Source organism: Mus caroli, unplaced genomic scaffold (assembly GCF_978045245.1).
Source record: "Mus caroli unplaced genomic scaffold, Mus_caroli_1 scaffold_9, whole genome shotgun sequence".
Taxonomy (NCBI): Eukaryota; Metazoa; Chordata; class Mammalia; order Rodentia; family Muridae; genus Mus; species Mus caroli.
In genome coordinates this window covers 73262045-73283854 of record NW_028227264.1, presented here as the reverse complement: position 1 = coordinate 73283854, position 21810 = coordinate 73262045, and the positions used below count along the sequence as shown (strand labels likewise).

The 21810-nt window shown below is 52.4% G+C and overlaps 2 protein-coding genes across 6 annotated transcripts in view; one reads left to right on the top strand and one right to left on the bottom strand.

The window, feature by feature from the left end:
• Positions 1–21810, top strand: part of Rsph14 (radial spoke head 14 homolog) — a 75811-nt gene that overhangs the window by 15159 nt on the left and 38842 nt on the right. The window lies entirely within an intron of this gene.
• The window catches only part of Gnaz (G protein subunit alpha z), a 50233-nt gene continuing 29035 nt past the window's right edge, over positions 613–21810 (bottom strand). Inside the window, exon 3 of the mRNA XM_021174092.3 lies at positions 613–2609. Coding sequence (XP_021029751.1) covers positions 2265–2609 — 345 coding nt within the window. The 3' untranslated portion in view covers positions 613–2264. The remainder of the gene's footprint in view (positions 2610–21810) is intronic.

The window sequence follows — 21810 nt, the reverse complement described above, 5'->3', positions numbered from 1 at the left end:
CCCTCACTGCTTGATTCCTGATCTTGACCTTAGACCCCTTTCCTCGACTTTCCGGACTGTAAGGGGGGGGGGGTCACCACAGGCCATCTGCAGAGATACGTTTTATTTTCGTTAAATTGTAAGGCGACTGTCTGATTTCACCTGGAGGAGGCCCTTCCCGGGCATATCTATCTCCTTGGCTTCTATCAGTACACTGATCTAATCACCCTGAGGTCCTCTGAACACCACTACACCAGTGGGCAGTATAGGATCTACAGACCCACACCCCTGGAGAGTTATCTGTAGGATAAAGGAGTCCCAATAAGGTTACAAGCTGGACCCGTGCTGGGTGGGGCCTTGGGTGCAGCAGAAGGGGGGCAGTGACATCATCATGGGCAACCTTCTATTACCGGAGGCCACAGTGGGCCTGGCAGATCTCTCTTCTCTCTTGTAGCCTTAAGTTTATCCTTGCTTGGCGTTCAACCCAAAATTACTTTACCTGTGCACGTATGTACTCATGGAGGGATGGGGAGGGGCCTTACAGTGGAAGGTGTCTCTAGCTGCTCTCTAGATGTCACCAAGCTCAGCCACACACGAGCCACACACAGCACACAGGGACAGAGTTTGGCTCCGTTCAGGGTATTTTATTTCTTAAAGTAGACAATCTTTTGAGTTTTTATATGGTTCACCGGCTCCTCTCTCTCTCTCTCTCTCTGTTACACCTTAGCTCCTTGGCTGCAGTTCTGTACATTGACCTGGGACACACCGGTACCAAATACAGGGTTGAGAGCAATTTGGCAAGAGCTCCAGTGGTGCCATCCCCTTGCTGGCAGGGCTTTGTAATTGATACACAGCCAAGGCTCTCTCAAGACCAGTGTCTGTGGGCTGTGGGGCTAGAAGGCCGGGAGCGCACAGTCCCAGCTGGGCCTCCTTCAGGCCACAACTGTAGCTGTGCCTTCACAGGAGTCTGAGCAGCCCCCCAGCCCACATTGGACGCGAAGTGTGTGGGGACAGGGAGTTCCATCTCTTGCCCACCCCCTTCCTTCATTTGGCAAAGCCATAGATAATTTACACTTTAAATACCAAGACATTTAGCTATTGTTCATTCGCTCCTAGGTAAAGGACCTTCTTTAAATACATCACGATTATCTCTCTTAAATTAAAAAAAAAACAAAAAACAAAAAACAAAAAAAAAAAAAAACAAAGCAGAAAACGGCACCAGTAACAAGAGAACATTGCGAAGACCTATGTACATATGTCCCGTGAGGTTGGCCTGGGACATTTACCCCAGAATTCTTTGGAGCTGAGGAGCAGAATCGTCCAGGTGACAGCTTCTATACTCAGCAAGCCAGACACAAAAGGGACACTGGAAATGAAATATGTTTTGAAAATCCGCATTTAAAAAAGAATATCTAATCACATCCGAAATTGTCTGTAGTTTTTTTTTCCCTCTGTGAGACATAATATTTGGCCAAAAATAAAAATTAAAAAATAAAAATAAAAAAAAGAGGATGCCAGAGAAGAAAAACCAGGTTTCCATTTATAAAACATCAGACCAGTAGAAGAAAAGCTAGAAACCCAGCTGGCCTAATTTGAAATAAACGGTGACACTAATTATCCTGTGTTAATTTTTTTCTTTTTTTTTTTTTTGCTGCGTATGTTTTAGCTGTTTTTTGTAAAAGCCACCGGTAGTCAGAGGTCCGGTTAGAGCAGTCACGTCTTTCCTCCGGTCCTAGGTACAGGACGAATGTGACGGAGAGTGGCTGAGTCGGGTGTGGCTCCAGGCTTCCCTCCTGGTCAGCGGTAGTCCCCAGTCCAGAGCTCAGTTGGTGAGCTGGCCTTCTCCCAGGCGATGGGCACAGCTGGCCGGACCTGGCCCCCAGCCCTGTGGCCTCTCCCCAGCAGTCTAAGGTGGGCCCTCCCTCCCGTGCAGAGTGGGGCCAACTCAGGAAGGCAGAGTGAAGGGGGAGGGGCAAGATGGCCTCAGAATGAAATTGTGACAGCAGCTTTTGAAAACTTCAGGAAACCTTGACTCTCTGGAGAACTATGCCCTCTCCAGATGTGTGTGTGTGTGTGTGTGTGTGTGTGTCTACCTACCTAGCAATCTATCCAAATATATTTATGTTTGCAGAGATGTGGGGCCAAGAAGGCAGAGGCTGGGGGTGGGGTGGGGACACACTCTTCAAGCCCCGTTTTCTGCCCCTGGATCGGGCCTCTCGAGCATGAGGTGTGGGGTGTGACACCCCGTGGGTTTCACCACAGGCGAGCAGGCTGTGCCCGGCTCCTCAGCAAAGGCCGATGTACTTGAGATTGTTCTGTATGATGACATCTGTCACTGCGTCAAACACAAACTGGATGTTACTGGTGTCGGTGGCACACGTGAAGTGAGAATAGATCTCCTTGGTCTCCTTGTTGCGGTTGAGGTCCTCAAACTGACGTTGGATGTAGACCGCGGCTTCCTCGTACGTGTTCTGACCCTTGTACTCCGGGAAGCAGACGCTGAGCGGGATGCGCCGGATCTTCTCCGCCAGGAGGTCCTTCTTGTTCAGGAAGAGGATGAGCGAGGTGTTGATGAACCAGTTGTTGTTGCAGATGGAGTCAAAGAGGCGCAGGCTCTCCGCCATTCGGCTCTGCAGTTGTGAGGAGGAAAGTGTGGCTGTTAGTCTCACAATGAGGAGAGTGGGAGATGATGGATGGATGGATGGATGGATGGATGGATACATAGATAGGTAGATAGATGATAGATAGATAGATAGATAGATAGATAGATAGATAGATAGAAAGATGATTGATAGATGGGTAGATAGGTAGGTAGGTAGGTAGATAGGGAACTCAGACCCACAGCCCTCCAGGGGCACTCATTTTTGAGACTGCCCACTTAGTGCTAGGCCCTGAGATTGCATCCTGCTCCTGACAGGAATCTTCCCTCGCTTAGGTCAAATCAGTGTGTCCCCATCAGGAACACACTCATCTTGGGTATCTAAAAGGCCACCCCTGCCTTTTCTGGACTCTTCCTCTGGGCAATGATACTCAGTGGCCTCAGTATGTGGTATGAGGGCTGAGGCAGTCAGTACCCAGGCTAGTTGGCCTGTACCCTGGGGATGCAGGACCCTCCACTCTTACTCTGATGTATTTTCCAACAGTGCTAGCTCCTGGCCCTCTCCACACCCACACTTAGAAGCTCCAGTCTCCCCTGGGAACCATTTCTTCAGTGAGAGCTTCAACACTTTCTCCAGATTTTACAGGATCCTCTGAAACTTCAGTTCTGCCACCTGGCATGGCAGAGGGGCAGCCTGAGTCTCTGTAAGCTGGGACAGCAGCTTCTCACTGCACCACGTCCCTTTCCCTCTCAGGACCTTCAAGGGTTCACACAAAATTGGGTGTCTGGCCATGGTGGCTGAGCAGGCAGGCAGGCCTGCACATAGAGCGTGAAGGTGACATCCTAGGAAAGAGCTGTGACCAAGTGACAGAGTTGTGGCCCCTGGTCCCTTCCATTCTTTGCCTCTCTTCTTTTTTTGAGGACATATAATGTGCGTAGTGACTCTGGGTCTTAAGGCGCACCCCTGCCTCTCAGCCCATGGACAAACCTTATTTCTGAAGTAAGTAGCTGTCCACACCTGGAGTCACTGCTGGTAGAGGCTGCCCGGCACTCAGACAGCAAACAAGCCAAGTTCCTAGATATGCCTGAGACCAGTTATATTTTGTCACCAACCGAGATACTGGCCAGTGACATCAGCAGTGTCAGAGGTGATGGTTGCGAGCAGGTGGTTCTGCCTGTGCAAATCTCACACCTTTCCATCTCCCTCTGGAGAAACTGAGGCATGGAGAGGCAGGGAATGGGCTGTAGGTCCCGCACAGGAGCTGTGGGCTTGTAGCGCCTGTGCTCCTCTGCCCTGGAGGCAGAGTTCCAGGGTATCACACAGAAACCAGCGTTCCAGCCACCGTGTTCTCCGAGGCACAGGCTTTGGCAGTGCTTCTGCTGAAGGAGGAAGCAGATGTGAGGAGAGGGGAGGGCGGGCAGAGGTACCTGTCATTATCACGAGACTTGGCTACCCGGAAGACTATATTTTGCAAATCCAGTGTTTAGAGTTGATACAGTCAATATAGAATGGCAAAACCTGTCAACAGTGAGGCCTCGGTATGGTCTAAACTGGCCTTTCTGCTGAGAAACAGGAAGCAGGCAGGGTCCCAAGCTCAGCAGTCCATGAGGGGAGCGGGCGCCTTCCTTTGCAGTTGAGCCACAGACCTGGATGTGATGTTCCCAGAGCGAGATCAGTAGGTGGTGGTCTAGGGATGTCACATTCTACAGGGAGAATAATTAGCTCTAATGGATTCCTGGAAACTGTGGTGTAAAGATGACTGTGGGAACGGGGCTGTCACTTCTCATAGAAATGATGTCATAATTGGGGCTTTTGCTTCTGACTTCAAATTCTGTATCAGATATGGCTATTAGCACGTATTTCTCAAGTCACTGAGCAGGCGTGCGGGGCACGTCCTGGGTGCATGGGCCATGCCTCTCACGCTAGATGGAGGTCTCAGAGCTGTGGGCCTCGGCAGGGATCCTGGGATCTGTCTAGAGGGAGACGAGGGGGCCTGCCCTGGCCAGAAGGGGGGCGGGGTTAAGGAAGCACAGAGTATGGGTGCTGGTTCCCTTAGCTCCGATGGGTCACTTGTGGAGATGGCAGAGGAGGTTCTTGGGCCCACATCAGTTGTAATAGTGCAGCTGCTGGCCAAGTCCTCATAGGACGATGCTTATGGGAAGAGCTCAGCTGCAGAGGCGTTTAAGGGTAGCAGTAGGTAGGGCCAAAGGACCGCCTAGTGGTGGTAACTGTCTCATCCCTGAGACTGCCTCAGCTCCTTCCATTTGTCTTAAGCCATCTGTGTGCACCATGGCCTCCTTTTCACGCCAGCAGCCTGGACCACTTCCCTGCTGGTACCTCTCACACTCTGGGGACCCTGCATGACTAAGCCTTGGCACTGGAGACTCAAGCGATCATGGAAGCCAGACACCTAGCTTACAGGGTGGCAGACAGCACAAATGATAGAGCAGGTATCTGGGAAGTCCGAGACCTTCCTTTATCCCAGCTCATCCTTGCAACCCAGGCTCTGCCGTAGCTTCAAGCTCGGGTTTCCTGATAACCTCCTCTTATTTTTTGAGGACCCCAGAACCACACTGGTGGACCATCACTTTAGCAGTCTCCTGGGAGGTGATGTGCCTCAAATCACATTTGTCCCCATCGTTTCAACTCCTGGGACCTGCCCAGTAGGATTCAGAAAAGCCTGCTGTGGCACTGGCTATGCATTTGGCTTGTAGGCTAATGGAGACATGGGGCTCCGGCGTGAAGGCAGTCTCAGAGCTAACCACTTCCTTCTGTCCTCTGGAGGGATTCTTGATACTGGGTTTGTTATCCCTGTGAGAGCATTGAATCCCAGTAAAGTGGATATGCACCCTGCCTTGGGAGCCAATCAAGAGGGTCAGTTAGAAGGCACAGCCTGGATAGAGTAGCCCCAGTACATGGCCTCTCAATGTGAGGACCCACAGCAAGAGAGGCCAGTACTGTGTCCTGCCTGCGGCTGTCTGGAGACAAGAGGCTCTGGGACTGTCTGCCACTCTGTGGCAGAGGTGGGACAAAGAACCATGGGCAATCACAATCAGGACCTTGCCCCAGTGAGGCTGATGAGAGGATCCGGTGGCCAGGGAGGGGTCTTGCCTTTGGCTCCAAAAAGAACACCATCAGAGGTGATGGCGGGAGCCCTGCCTTGTCTCCTGACTTGGTGCCCATCCCGAGCCTCCTGTGCCCACGGATGGGTCCAGTGCCCTCGGGCCCAGATTCACAGTGGGATCTGCACTCTTGGAGCCTCATGAGCACAGTGGCACCCTGTCACCTCAAATGGCCACCAGTGGAGGTGCCATGCCACTCCAGGCTGTAACTCTAGCAGCCACGCTATGCAAGGGTAATAACGGAAGGGCTGAAGTTGGCCTTCTGCCTGGCCTCAGAGCTTCACCCCTACAACATGCCTCGTCCATTCATGCTCTGCCTCTCCTGTTGGGTGAGGGTATCACCTCGGGCCCCTTCTTCCGAGAGGCTGCTGCTTACCTCCCTAAACCACAGCTGGCTCTGCCCCCAGTCAGCCTGTGGGGTGTCTCCCCTACCTTTTCTCTACTTACATCTGCTTGGTTTCCGGGGTCGGAGCTGCTCCTAGAGGTGGTGTGGTGGGCACTTTTACTGCACCCCTAGTCTGGGAGCAACTGCTGTACTAGCCCAACACAGCACATTCTCTTCTGATGCTGCTGTCTGAGGAGCTGTGAGCAAGCGAGCCATAGCCCACTGTGGAAGTGGGGGGTGGGGAGGCTTCCTCTTCACACCAAGCCCTAGGATGGCATTGACTTGTCAGAGCTTGGTAAAGAAACAAAATATTCTCTTCTGGCAGGGCATCCCCCTTCCCTTTACCTCTCCAGCCACCAGTGGTTACTGCCACGGTGGGAATGCTGTGGTCAGTCGTTGCTGTGAGGCCAGCTGGGGATTAACCACTCAGCTCGCCGAAGGGGCCCTCTTGCTATGGAAATAGTATCTTCTAGGAACCTGGGGTTCATTTGAACATTCATTTATATAAATAACACAGAGCAGATGATTCCGACAGAAGCCCGGGCGATGTGGGAATTCTGCTGCTTGGTGGTGGGAAACAGCGATTGCTAACAAGCCGTGTCAGCCACAGTGAGGCTAGGTAATGCCCCCCCCCCCCAGGGTGGGTTCCAGCCTTTTCTTGGTCGTTTTTGAACTGCATAGATGGCTCCATATATATTCAATGCCGCAGAACTCCCCTGCCCCAGATGCTTGCCTGCACTCGGGTCTCTTACCACAGGGGATGATGGGGGAGCTTATGGCATACTACTAAGGAGCTTCAAACATGTTGACCAGAGAATCTGGGGGTGTTCAGCCCCCCAAAAGCTTCCAGGTACCAGCACCTATGGATCCTCCGAGGCGGGTGGCAGTCATGGTGAGTTTGTGTCAGGCTAGCCATTCTGCCCACCTGGTGACACACAGTGTCCCTAGTTACACATTCAAGGTCTGTGCCCATTTAAAAAATCCCCCTTCGGTGGTCTCTCTGTATCCCGACTAAGCTTCTAAGGATAAAATCTGGACTTTCATGATGGGTATTCGATCTCCCACCCCCACGTTCTAAATGTTCTTGGATTCTACTGAGCCAGTCCCACCACTCAGAACACCACTCTGTCCCTTGCTTGTCACTTGGGGTAAGAGGTTGATGTCCCGGTGCCTCACACCCCTCATCTATAACAACAGGTTGAGGCCAGCAGCTCCCGGAGATAAGATTTTTCTTTTCAACATTCAACTGTGTATATACACATAACCTGGAGGTCATGTGGGACCCAAGCCCTGCACCTACGTCAGAGACTTTCAGTATCCCCCTGGCTGTGCCTGGCCAGACACCTCACCGCACAGACCCCGGTGCTGGGTCTGCAATGACTCCCTCCTCCCTGCCGTATGGAAGGATAAACAGCTGTGCCGTCCAAGCCATGAAGTTCTCAGGATGAACAGCTGTGGTTCACGTCAAGTACCCGGAATTCAGGTTTCCTCTTAGAACTGAAAAGATGCCCCGATCCTTAGGAGGCAGGGCTGCCAGTTTGAGGTCAGCCTGGACAACCTAGCCAGACTTCTGTCTTAAGAAAAATAAAAAGCTTCAAACCCCAAACCATCCACTAAAAAAAGGCCCCAGCTGAAAGAGCAGCAGAGCCAGTTTGACCCCCTGACCTAAGGTAGCTTCTCCTGTGGCGGTCCACGCGTGAGTAATGAAGTAGCTAGCACTTGCTGCTTGGGAATGACCCATGCAGCCATCCAGGGTCCGCGCCCACGTGGTGAATCTTTGCCTTAGAAGCCACCAAGCACTCACTCCTACCCAGAGTGTGTAGCCGCATAGGCCTTTTCTTCCTGGGGATGCTCTCCCCATCAGGATTCCCAACTCTTCTTGGGAGTCCCAGGACATGCCAGCTTCCTTTGGGTTCTACCTACACCAGCAGGTAGACAGTCCTTCAGCTACTGGTCCAGTCTAATCCTTTCCCAGCCAAGTGGTGTATACACTTCTGCAGTGGGTACTGCTAGTTCACGTACCCAGGGTCATACTAGTTCCAGGAGGCCATGTGTAACACCCACTCATGCTGAACACATGCTAGTATTATTAAGTAGGAGGTTTGCCACATTCTGAGGCCCGGTGAGGCCTCCCCTTCTGTGCCATAGAATCTGACTGCTGCTGGCTGCAGGGTGAGCTATGGAGCTAGGGAATATTATACACGGACCCATCCTGTCTCCTTGTTTCCCCCACAAGGCCCAGGGCAAAGCTTGCTCGCCAGACACTGGGTAGGGTAGATACCTTCTATATGGTGGGATGGGTAGGGTAGGTACCTTCTATATGGTGGGATGGGTAGGGTAGGTACCTTCTATATGGTGGGATGGGTAGGGTAGGTGCCTTCTATATGGTGGGGTGGGTAGGGTGGGTAGGGTAGGTGCCTTCTATATGGTGGGATGGGTAGGGTAGGTGCCTTCTATATGGTGGGATGGGTAGGGTAGGTGCCTTCTATATGGTGGGATGGGTAGGGCATATACCTTCTATATGGTGGGATGGGTAGGGTAGGTGCCTTCTATATGGTGGGATGGGTAGGGTAGGTGCCTTCTATATGGTGGGATGGGTAGGGCATATACCTTCTATATGGTGGGGTGGGTAGGGTGGGTAGGGTAGGTGCCTTCTATATGGTGGGATGGGTAGGGTAGGTGCCTTCTATATGGTGGGATGGGTAGGTAGCATAAAAAGGCAACAGATGAGAAGGGGCAAAAATCATCCTCTGCCTATTACCAGGAGCGTTTGCCCACATCTAAGATAGCATGTATAACTGTACCCCTAAAACAGAGTGGCTGAGGGCTGAAGCAGGGCAGACAGCTTAGCCCTGGACCCAGGCTCAGGTAACCATTAGCATCTGGGATTTCAGCCACAGCAGGGGCTCAGAGGTACAAGATCCTGGCTTGCACTTACCCCTAGGCCAATGACTTAGAGACAGGAGCCAGTTCTGTGTGGTGACACAGGATCCCAGGTAGAATGGAGACAGTGCTGACAAGAACCACCAGAGGACCCATATAGGAGGAGGTTTGAACCAGCATGGCCTCCTTATGAAAATGGGAAGAGGGCTGGAGAGATGGCTCAGTGGTTAAGAGTACTGACTGCTTTTCCAGAGGTCCTGAGTTCAATTCCCAGTAACCACATGGTGGCTCATAACCATCTGTAATGGGATCTGATGCCCTCTTCTGGTGTGTCTGAAGACAGCTACAGAGTATTCATCCATAAAAATAAATACTTAAAAAAAAAAGTCCTTTTGAGAATTTAATGTAATTTACTCTTTAAAAAAAGGGGGGGGTGTTACAGAGGCCATGCTCTGTGATCAGAAGCCTCTGGTTTGGAAAAGACAAGGTTGGATCTGAAGTAGCACACTGCTGTTGGGACCTGGGACCGTCAGAGTCGGGGACTGTCACTAAGCTTAGGTGCCGAGAGGCTTCTGTGGGCATCACTCTGCTGGCTTCCTGGAGGAGAGCGCCTGTCCATGCTGAGTACTCTCGGGCTACACCTCAGGCACTCCCAGATGGCCATGAGACTCTGGGATGCCGCTTCTCACACTCCAGACTGCAGTTCTTGCCTTAGTGAAATGAACCACTCACCCTGGATCCACCAGTGACCTGGAGAGGACTGTGTTTCTGAGAAGCTGATCCCGGACTGGGAACTGAATGAGGTATCCCTTGCCTCCTCTGAGCCCTGTCTCTAAGCCCCATGATACAGATGACAAGCTTGCCAGCCAGACCCTTGACACTCAGCAGAGTGCCAGGGTCTCCTCTCACTGATAGACTAAGTCCTGTGCACACTCCCTTGCTGGTCTGCAGATTTGTGGCTGCACTTCCTATCTGGGAGCTGACTGTCTCTGCCACTCTCTCCTACTTTAGAGGCATGGGGGAGGTTACTATCCATGCTGTGGTGTCCTCGAAGAGCTTAGACACACAGGGAGTGAGGTGAGAAACCCTGAGGGGGTAGTCTGATGAAATCTAAGCAGGCACCATGCCACTGCTTCCTAGCAGTAGGCACAAGCTGGGCAGGCAGCAGTCATCCACCCAGGGAGGGCCAGATGCTTGGTTCTCCCCAGACAGTGCCAGCTACTGGCTGCTGGCTTCCCCGTTTCATCCTTGCCTTCCCCGTGACGTGGCTCCCAGTGGACAGAGCCTGTGTATCCACTCCAGTGCTTGGATGGAATGCCAGCTAACCCTAACAGAGACAAGGCAGGTGTGCCTCTGGCTCCGCTGCCCACAGGGAAGCTCTCAGGTACTCTGGGCATGCCAGGTACATTCAAGTATGTGGTAGCCCCTTGGGTCTTTCTCAGCCCCAAACTACTGGAAGGTGGCAACAGCCAGCTGCCCCCTCCCTCTGTTCAGTTTAGCACCCAGACTCTCAGTAGATGGATTGCTGTTTCCATGACAACCGAAGAGGACGCCTCCACCCTCCATCTCACACAGCAATAAAGACCAAAGACAGGAGGAGGCTGTACTTCTTAGCTCAATATATCTACCTGGGGGTAGTAGCAGTGGGCCTTTGGGAGTTGGTTGGGGGAACTGATTCTCCCCTGGTGGTGATCTGTTGGCTCACTCTGACCTAAGAGCCAGCAGGCAGTTAAGGTGGAAGGTTCCTCTGGTGACATGCTCCTGATAGCATCCACCGGTGAGGAGGCCACTTTTCCATTCACATCAGAAAAGTGACACAGGGCTCCAGGCCCAGGGAGAAGGGTCATGATGGGGATCCTCAAAGCATTCCTATTTTATGGACTCAACCTCTGCCCAGCCCACCACCCTGGAGCAAGGAGGGTCCCATACAGACTGGATCACCTTCAGGCTTGGTCAGGGATATTGGCCTGGGGGGGGGGGGGACTGGGATGTATCTGGAGACAGAGGAGATAACTGGGGACTTATTTCCAGCGCAATCTGGTTAGTGTTTCTCTCCTCCTTCCTGCATAACTTAACTGCTGCTTCCATAGCCTGGAGAATTGGATTAGGGAAGCTCATGATTCTATGAGCCCTGCTGCCCTGGAGCCTGTCTGAAGGAACAAGCCAGGCGGTGCAGGAACAAGGGATGTGCTGAAGCTAAGGAGGCTGCTGCCTGCCTACGAGCTGGGTCCCACCTGTGCTCTCCTCAGGGTGGTCACCTCCACACAAGGGTCCCGCCCCCTCCCCCCACTCGCCAAACCTGCGGGTGCTCAGGGCCCTGAAGCAGATGGCACAACCCCGTCTACTGTTCCGGCTCCAAGGGCCTGCTCACAGCCCCTATTCCCATCTTGCCTGCCTACCACTTGGCTCCATACACTACCCTATTTTTGTTCTCTGGGATCTGCCATAGCTTTCCCAACTAGAGACCCCGCCTACCCTTAAATCTCCGGTCCCTCCCATTCAGTTCAGTATTTCTTTCATGAGTCTTTTGACTTGGCTCTGAGCAGTCTATGGGGAGGAGGCCGGAAGACTGGCTCTTAGTCCCCGCTTGAGGGACAGACAGCACTAAGCAAACTCAACGTCAGAGAACGGAGTCCTTCGGAGGATGGACACATGCTTACCAGCTGTCCAGAAAGACAGGAAACAGATGTTGAGTGTGACCAGCTAGGCAGCAGCACGCTGACTTGGGGCATGTCTGGGATGGGGCAGTAGTGTGGGCGGGACACCCTGGGGACTCTGTGATACCAGCAGATTCTCTGATGGGGACCCATCCCCCTGCACGTGCCTTGTGAGCACCCTTCAGAGGCTTCCAACTCTGGTCAATGCATTTTCCGCCTCATCCGCGAGCACACATCACCTGAAGGCCTTTTACCAAAGTGTCTTCCTGCACACTGCTCCTCCCCTGGGTGCACATCGCTGGCTCTATCACTGACTCCCACCTCTAGTTTCTACAGGCCCCCTTAGCGCCATAAGGCTTTCGGCACCGTTTAGACCACATTCTTCTCAGTGTTCACTGTTTGTCCATGAGTTCATGACTGACTGTCTTGGCACCTGTTCTCCTTAACTTGGGACAAACCTCAGACAGGGCCCGATGACCTCTGGAGTAGCGGCTATGTTTCAGGTAGGGGTGGGAATGAAGGTAGGCTAGGGTGCTTGTCTGCCCACCCTCGGACCTGGACTACAGATGGATGACTGGGGTTATGTTGGGAGGACTCCAAACACTTCTGTGAGGGTATCGAGGTTGTGGTTTGGGATGTGACAGGTACCCAAATGAGGCTCTGACCAAATGGGGCAGGGACTTCCCTTCTGTTGCAGCCTCACTTCCCAGTGACATCTGGGTGGTCTGCATCTTGTGTCTGATGCCCAGAGGGTTGGTCTGGTCAGAGACTACAAAGGAGCTGGGTAGGGTATTCAGCTTTAAAACAATCGGGAACTATCTGATCCCACGTCTTGGGTTTGCATTTGTACATCAGCAGTCTGGTCAATCCCCTGGGCTCTGTGTACAGATGCTCAAGGCCCAGCTCTGTGTCTATGCTCCTCTTGCTGGGTGTCCTGTACATCCTGTTTATAAAGCTACCCGGCCCAGACGCAGCCTCCTCCTGCAGGCAGAGAGCCCTAAACCCACAGAAGCCACCTTGACCTAGTGGCACAGAAGGGTTTAGCAGCTAGGGTGGCTACAGCTTGTAAAGTCAGGAATTCTGGATCTCTAATGTTCACTGGCCTTCCCTTCCTCGGGTCTGTTCTCATCCAGTCCCCTTTTTCTCTCAAGTGCTGCCTCCTCCCCAACCAGGACTGGTCTGTTGTCATCCAGGCAGGAAGGGGAGGCAGACCTAGTATATAGAGTGCCTTGGGAGCAGCCCGCCTCTGGCCAGCAGCAAATGAGATTTCTCTGGGTTGGAGGTTGGGGCAGGGGTATAATCTCACAAGTCCAGAAGGCAACCCCTGCTTAGCCAAGTCCCTCCAGGTGCCCAGTGAAAAGTGTGATGTTCACAGAAACAGTATACGCCGGGCCTGCCACTTCAAACAGTAAGGGCTGTTTAAACAAGATAAGAGGCTGTGGGTAAGGCTACACCTCAGGCTCTAATAACACGGGGCAGCTTTGTTATGAGGCTGCTAGAGATGGCAGGAGCAACTTCCTGCCTCACACAGCAGGTGAGCCTCTGGCCACCTCCTGTTTACCTCTACAGTGTAGAAGGGGCTGGTGTGCCCCTAAATGGTGGTAATAGAAGCTACCTCCCAAAGCCGCCTAGTCCCTGGGTACTGGGCAGCTAACGGTCCTCATTGGGATCTATAGGTTTGGAGGCCCCTGATTTTGCAACCAGGGAAATCTGTGCTTGGAACCCAAGGTTCTTCATCTGTGGAGTGGAAGACCACTCTCTTGCTGGGCTAGGGACTCACAAGCAGTGCCCTGGGATATGACCCTGAGCAGGCTCTGTGCCGTCTGCTCACGGCTCGGAGCCCATGATGAACTATGTGAATTGCCCTAGACCCCTTGGATGAAGGGGCTTGGGGGATCAGAGTTGTACTGCTGGGTCAGCCTGGACCTGGGCCATCCAGATAGACATGGGCAGCCGCATGACACACTAGGATGACTTCCAGGTTACAGCCCTACTAACCCTCAGGCCCCAGTGTTAGTTAGAGATAGGTACCTACAGTACCTGGGTTTTTTTTTTTTGTTTGTTTTTTTGTTTTTTTAAACTTAACTGATAGAGCTCTCTAGGGGCAAAAGTACAGCCATCAGACTTAACCCTGTCTAGTCAGGGGCCTCTCAGCCGTTGGCCCAACACCCTACAAGTCACCTGTCTTGCCTTTTATTTTGTAACGGATCTCAGAAGCGACAGACAAGGTTTCAGAGCTTGGTGATTCTTTCTGTTTTAACAGGTGCTGCTTCAAGTCCTGGGGAGACAGAACCCCAGAGTATGACATGGACACTGGGTATCATTTACCCAGAGGTTGTGACTTAGGAAGATTCCAAGACTCCTGGGTCTGGGACAGAAGATCCCACAAGATGCTAGGTGCATTTACTCTAAGAGAAGGAAGTTGGAGCACCAAGTTCTCTCCTGCTGTCCATGCCCAGCAGGCCTGAAGCATTGTGGGTTGGGGTGGGGGTGGGACTCGGGCTGTGGCTCCTGCTCCAGTTCACAGGGGTCTCCTACCCAGCAGGAAAAGCACTCTCCTTTCCACAGCCCAAGGCTGCCTTTGCTTCTACTGAATTAAGAACCAGGTCTCCACTTTGCTTCTCTGTGTTAAATCTTGCTGGTGGGGGATATAAGACCCCTGCTGCCAGTCACTAACAAGAAGTTAGCAGACAGCAGGAGGCAAGTATTTTATAGAATGGGGATAGATGTAGGCCTGTGAATTAAAAACAAAACAAAACAAAACAAAACAAACAAACAAAAAACCCTGAGAGCACAAAACCTCTCCTGTTGTTCTCCAGGGGATACCTGGGGCTTACACATCACCTGGACTGTTCAGCAGGTGCAGGCTTAGGAGCAGAGCCACCCTCCTCCCTCCATCCCCCCCAGGCACCAAAGCTTGTGAAATCCTTTGCAGTAGGACTGGGCTATTCCTTTGAGGAACAAGAGAAACTGGGGCTAAAGAGATAAACCAGTGGTCAGCATCTGCTCATGGTCTAGAGGATGGATTTCAGCAATGTGCATCCTTTTGGAGAAAAAGAAAGAGGGCTTAGGTCATTACTGCCCTCCCCTGACATCACCTGCAGGGTTGGGGGTGGGGCACGGTGGGGAGGGGTGCTGTAGCAAGCTTAGCTCTGTCTAAACTCTACCTAAGGCAACAGAGCTTCTTTGGGGAAAATGCACATGTGTGTACTTGGACCATCCCAGAAGCCAGATGTGACGTACTCTCTGGGGTTCTGGTGATACCAGAACAGCGTGAGGCCTGGACGACTCCACTGCTATATGTGCTGAGGTGGAGACTATATCCTGCTCTGGCTGCAGCAGCTGCCGAGCTGAGGGACAGTAAGTTGGTAGGAGATCTCAGCTTTAAAATGGTCTCTTTGGGGGAGAGGTCAGCGCTCACAGCAGGATGGAGGCACCCAGGACAAGGCTTCCTGCCTTGCTTGGTCACTTGCTCTAGAGGAGAAAACGACTTCTACATTCTTAGCCAATGATTTAGTCAACACGCAGCAGGCAGAGAGCAGCCAGGTCGTGCAGGGATTCTGATGCATGGTGGTCGCCTGCAAGCGTTTCCAGCAGCAGGGTCATACCCACAGTGGCCACAGACCAAGGACTCCTGGCCTTGTCTGCTTTGTTTTCTCTCAGGGCCTAAGTGGTTGGGGAGATTCCTGGGCCAACACTGAGGACTCTGCCTTCTGGACAGTGGTCAAGGCTTGGACTTAAGGCCATGCCATGTTTATATTGCAGGCAGCCACCTTCTGGAATGTTCTGAGAACCACAGAGTATGTCATGGGCAGCAGTTAAAGAAACAAAAGGTAGATGAGAAAACTCCCGTCGTGTAACATCGCTGCTCCATGGACGTGCTCCACGGTCCTTAGCACGTGCCAGTATTCATCCAACCCCGTATCCCCACGTGACTTGATCCTTCCAGACCAGGCAGTGTTGCAGAACACAAGAGAAATCCCAGGGTACCACTCAGGCCAGGACAGTAGTCTAGGCAAAGGAATCACCATGACCCAGTGACAGGGCTGACACTGAGAGTCGTCTGGGATGGTCTGGATGTAAGCGGGCCAGGGAAAGAGCTCTAACAGGGCAGCGCAGGCGAGGCCATTGATGGCCTTCTGAGCTGCAGAAGGCAGATGGCAGGGATGCCCTGGCAACAGGGCCCTGGGCAGAGCAGCCACAGCACATGGTAAGGGCAGGTCCATAGGCCAGGCTGTTCATCAGGATATGGCACTGGGCCTGCTAAGTCCAGACTGGGTAGCTTAAGTCTGCCGCTATGCTATAGGCATGCCATATGCCAGGCAATGACCGTGCCTTTCTGTCCATGGCCGTGTAAAAGCAAAGTGCTACACTACAGGCTTTTTGTCCTCATCGTCTCCCAGTACCTTTCTCACCTTCGCACACAAGGGCAGGTTAAGCTTGTCTTCACTAAGTCTGCAATGGAGCCGGAGACAATATTAAACTCTGCCGCCATGTTCCTGCCTCCTGTGCTTAAGACAGGGGAGATTCAGAGAGAGAGGCAAGAGCTACGTCCAGAGCCTCTCAGACACAATCCCTTCTCTTTAGTGTGTCTTGCTCGCTGTGTGTGGGAATCCACATCAAAGCCACGGGCTGCCACTTTAGCATCTCCAGAATGCCCGCCCCTTTTGCCTTAACCGTGGCTTTGCTTGAGCAACCCCCAGGCTTCACTTGTTTTCTCAGCTCTGCCTAATCTGAGGGGTCAGGCTCACACAACCAGAGGTGATCCAGGTACAGACAGGGCTGGAGGAGGATGCGGCTTTTGGGTTCCTGAGATGGGGGTCGTCTGACCCACACAACATGAAAGCTAAGAGGTCTCTCAGGTAGGCCCCAGGTAGCTCCCAGTTCAGAGCTTGTAGCTTTTGAGGACTATCCAGCAGAAGACCTCAGGTCATGAGGCCCCAAGGGCCTAGGGCACACAGTAGTTGTATTTTACTAAACTAGATATAATGCAAGAGCTGAAGAGGTATTCACTAAGGAGTGTAAAGAAGAAGGGATGAGGGCTAATATAGTCCTGGCTAGCCTGAATTTGCTCTCTGCCCAGTTCAGAGCTGTCAGTATACCCTCACCAACAATGGGTGTCTCCTTTAGCTATCCAGGGAGCCTCACAGAGGGCAAAGAAGGGACTGTCCTGGCAGCACAGGATCCTTTTCTGTCCAGCAGGGTGGACCTACTACCCTGACCATTCTTTATCTACTCTGTCGTTCACGGCCAGTCAAGGACCTGGCAGCTCTAATAATGTACCCTGGTCACCAGGAGCCCCTACCCCAAGCCAGTGAGGCCCTGGGCTTTCCCTCATCACCTCGGAGTCTGTTCTTGTTAAGTGGGAAAATTGGTTTTTGTTTTTGGATTATACGAATCCTTTAAAACAATAATAATCTGTGTCTTAAGCCCCAGAGCTGTTTTGATGTATGCATAATGAGCAGAGCTAATGCGCTCAGGAAATTAATTACCCACTGGCCGGGGCAGCTGGGTGGACGGGAGGCAGAAGCTGCTTTGCCTTGATCATTCTGTACAGCTCTGGCCCTGGTCACCTCAGTTTTAGGAGGTTTCTGCAGACCCTCCCAGAGGCCACTTAATGCCACCCCCAAGTCACTCAGGAGAGGAAGGAAAAACATGGTGACTGCTGTGTCCCTATTCCGTGAGCTCACTGGGCTTGGGCCCTGTACATTCTCAAGGGACTACTCTCCTGAATGAAGCCACAGGACTTGGCTCTCTCAGATGGAGGAGGATACAAGGTGGGCCCAGCTTGAGCTGATGGTCCTCGGGTTAGCTTACAGAGAGAAAGCAGGACTCAGTTCTATAGCAGTTTCTCTTCGCAGCAGAGTTCTGTTAAGCCTGTGCGAAGAGAGCAGCCATGAGGGCCAGGCAAGAGACCCTCTGGCAGCTGACCCTTCTCCAGGAGGATAGTGTCGGTGGAAATGGTGTGTTGTCAGTGGGGCAGGGGACATCTCCAAGGAACTACAGAGGGAGATGCAGACAAGCACGCAGTGCTGCTCTTCAAAAACACGCAAGGGGTATCTCCTTAGCATTCATTATCTGCTGCGCCCAGCCTCTTGGGATCTTCCCACTAGAGTGACCTGTCTGTAGACTGCTGGTACATAATAGCTGGCTGGGTGGGAATGGGAAATTAGACTGATGAGTAATGTTGGCCAATTCCTGTGATGTAACTACTGACACCTGGCTGACCTGAAGCTATCACTGTGATGTCAGTTCAAAACTTCCTGAAGATAAATTAACTCTTGCAGGCTGGTAAAAGCCAGGCCCAGCTGCTGGGCTGGCCCACACAGGGCTTGGTGCGCTCTTCGGCAAGGAGTGAGTATCCGGGACAGGTACTTGACACCCTCTCCCTCTTCCTTAAAATCTATCAGGAATAGACAAGCCAAATTGTAAGGGAGGCCCCTCCTACCCAAGCCAGGCCATAAGCTGGCTGTCTCCTGCTGTGGTGTGGCCAACAAGGCCACAATGATTGTCTCTCTTGAGCATTCTGTAAAGGTATATGAGAGATACCATGGTGGACATGATGGGATGGTAAAGTTGGCATCCCGTACCCAAGGAACGGTTGCCAGTGACACAGGAGGACATATGATCAGCCGTGATGGAGGAAAAGCCGAGTTACAGCGGGGAGTTCTCAGGATGCAATGGGATGATGACAAAGGCCAGGCTAGGGATGCAGAGCTCTGCCATGCAGATTTTTCTGGTGCAGGAGGCAGTGAGGTGGGCTGGGAAGCAAGTCCCAGACTCCGGGCCCAGGCTTGCTGAGGATCTGCCAAGGGCAAGGAGCCACTGCATAAACAGGGACTGCCAGGAGGGCCTTGGTTTTGGGAGCACCTAGTCTGACAAGAAGAGAGGGTCATGAGAAGGTGCTACTGATGTGTGTGTTTGTAGCCTATGTCTCTCTGGCAGCGGATGGAAGGTGGCAGCCCAGGTATCTGAAAGGCCTGTGGGCAAGCCCCAAGGCCTCAGGCCAGTGTGTCTTCCATTCTCCAGAGTGTACACTGCCTAGGTGAAGCCTGGGGTCTTGGGAGAAGACTCCCGCCGCTCACTGCCTAGGCAGACAGTATGGACAGCTGAGTCCTGCTCACTAATACACCTGCTTCATTCTGGCCCCCTCTGCCTTTCACTCCCATAGAGTCTCTCAGGTCTGTGCCATCGAGGGGACCACCAGCCCTTGAGACTCATGACCACCTCACAAGTTCTGAGCCCCTGTCTGTCATCCCAGGGTCGTGATTTGTGGATATCATAAGCTAACTGCATGTGGTCCACAAGCCTCTCTGGCATGATTCTAAACATTAGATGCTATTGTTGGAGCTATGTCCCTAACTAGGTCAGGAGGAGGAGGCGCAGTGGGGACATACTGAATTGAGGATTCCCTGGGGTCCTACTACTGACTGTTGTGGGGCAGGCCAGCTTAGATGGTCACTTGAGTCTCCTATAGGATGTGGGGTGACAGACAGGGGAGGGTTATGGCTTGAGTATAAAATATCTCACAGGCACACATGCTTTAAAACTCGATCCCCAGCTGGTAGGGCTGTTTTAGGGGGTTGTAGAACAGTTCGGATTATGGTTTAGCTAGCAGAATTTGGTGGTTGGGGCGGGAGTTATGCCCTAAAGGTGGGACCTGCTTCTAGTTTCTGCCCAAGATCTGTTTCAAGATCTGCCAAGATGTGAACAAGCTGCTCTTCTGTCTCCTGCTGCCTGGCCCACACACTCTAGAACGTGAAGCAAAATCAGCCTTCCCTAAGTTACTCTGTCAGTACTGGGACACGCGACGCAGATATTCTGATGGAATGCCTCACATTAAGTAACCTGTAATGTTCCTTCCAATCTCGTCTGTGTATGCTGCAAGAAGGGTTACTGTACACACCTGGCTGCTTCCCGTTTGGAACCCCTTCCTGTGAGAAATGTAACCAGCTTTGTTAACAGCTCCACCTGTCATACTGTGGGCACCTTGCACAATATTCCCCACCCCCACCCCCACTTTTCTCTCTTTCTTTGAGACAGGGTCTCACTCTGTAGCCCTGGCTGTCCTGGAACACATTATGTAGACCAGGCTGGCCTCAAACTCATAGACTCACCTCCCTCTAGGTGTACACTACCATAGTAGTAGCACCGACATTGACTGAAGTATTTTTCCAGGTTAGCCTTTACATTATAATCCCACTTAAGCCTCTTGAGTGTGAGGCTTTACAGGTTTGTGTCACTATCCCTTGCTTAAACTCCTTAAAACATTTTTGAGAGATGGCTCAATGGTTAGGATCACTTACTGCTCTCACAGGAGAACTCAGATTTGGTTCCCAGCACCCACATGGTGGCTCACCAACCATCGTAACTTTCGTGCCAGGGGATCTGATCCCCACTCGTGACCTCTGACAACACAATACACATGTATGTGTGTAAGATGCATACATACACTCAGGCAAAATGCTGATACACATAAAATAAAATATTGAGACAGGATATCTTAGAAGCCAGGCAGAACTTGAACTCAGGCTAATCTAGCTTCCTGAGATCTGAGACCTCAGGCATGAGTTACTACTACACATGACTTAGATTCCATTAAAAAGACACTAAACACACTTTTTGGGTGCACACATAATAAAGTGCATTGCTCCAGGGGCAGGTCCTTACTGTGTTTTCAGGACTCCTCCCTTCCTTAGGGGGCACCCATCAGAGGTGAGCACCACTGGGCTTTCCCTCACACAAGCTAAAGGGTCCTTGGTCTCTAGCTCTCCCCATGCCTCCCTGACTCCTACCCACTCCACAGTGTCTGCTGAATGCCTGTGGCTACAGCATAGACCGTGTGAATACTGGCCTGCCCTTGGAATGCTGGGTCTGACCCATCCAGAAGTGGAAAGGGGCTACTTTCCCCAGGCCCTAGACAAGGGGCTACTCTAGGCTGCCTGCCTGGAGTGTGGCTGCTGTAGACTCCCCCACCTGCAGAAGCTGCACCCAAGGTAACACTCTGCATCTGGCTGGTCTGCTCAGTAGTACTGACCAGCTATCTGCAAAGGGAGTAGGAAGTGGTGAGCCTCCCTGAAGCTCAGACTAACTTGTAGGGCTCAGGTGGCCAACATGATCCCACATGAAAGCAAATGGCGGGACAACCCTGGCGACTAACGTCACTAGTGCTGGAAAGGGGGCAAGTATCTTTGGCAGCGGTAAGGGCTTGTGAGAATTAAGTAGTAGCTGTGTGACTGTCCCCCATATGTCAATCAATGTGTGCTAGCAGAATTTGGCTTATGCTGACTTGTAGCTCCTAGTCTCCCCACCCCCACCCCAATCAGGCCTTGTCTCATCAGCACAGCAGGCATGCAGTAGGCACACAGCAAGCAGGCAGCTATGGGACTGGGGCAGTTTCTGTAAGAGAACATTTGGCACTTTCCAGCTATGCCTTTTAATCTGTCCCTTCTAAAGTGTCCCTCTACCATAAAGTGGCTTCCAGTGTCCATTAGCTGATCTGCAAAGGGAGAGGCTAGATGGCAGAAGAACTGGGGACTGAGGGCGTCTACAGGTCACAACCATGGGCTTCTGGGGCCAGTGCTTTATTTTTTGTTCACAACCCTCCTGTGGCCACTGCGTGACCCATCTCTGTTATTATCTGAGGAGGACAAAGCCTCTGCCCCTTGTCCATCTGGGCCCCTGAGCTGGCTCACTGAAGGTCCTAAGATGGGAGGATGTGAAGGGAGTTGGGCAGTCCAGTGCTGGCTTACAAGATCAGTCAGGGGGCAGTACACAGGAGAAATCCCCCCATGTCCCTGGGATGTGTTCAACCTCTGGTGGTATCTGGGGGCATACCAGACCAAGCACTGGAAGCCCACCTGCGTTTGGAGTCTCCATCTGCCTGCCTGGCAAGGCCGTGAGGAGGTTAGAGACCTGGTCGGTCTGAAGACCTGTCAGATCCTGGGTGTGAGCATATGAATCATGGACACACACATAGCACGCTCCCTCCTTGCATGTGCCTGCTGCCGCCCTCCATGGATGTCCTGAAAAACCGTACCGCACCTCCAAGGTGCTGCCCTGTGCTCACTGCAGCCCTCGCCCGCTCGCTCCTGCGTTCCTGCTCCCGCTCCCTCGCCTGCCCGCCCAGGAGCCCGGAGATGCTGAAGCTCTCCTTGGCAACATGCTGACGCAGAAATCAGCAG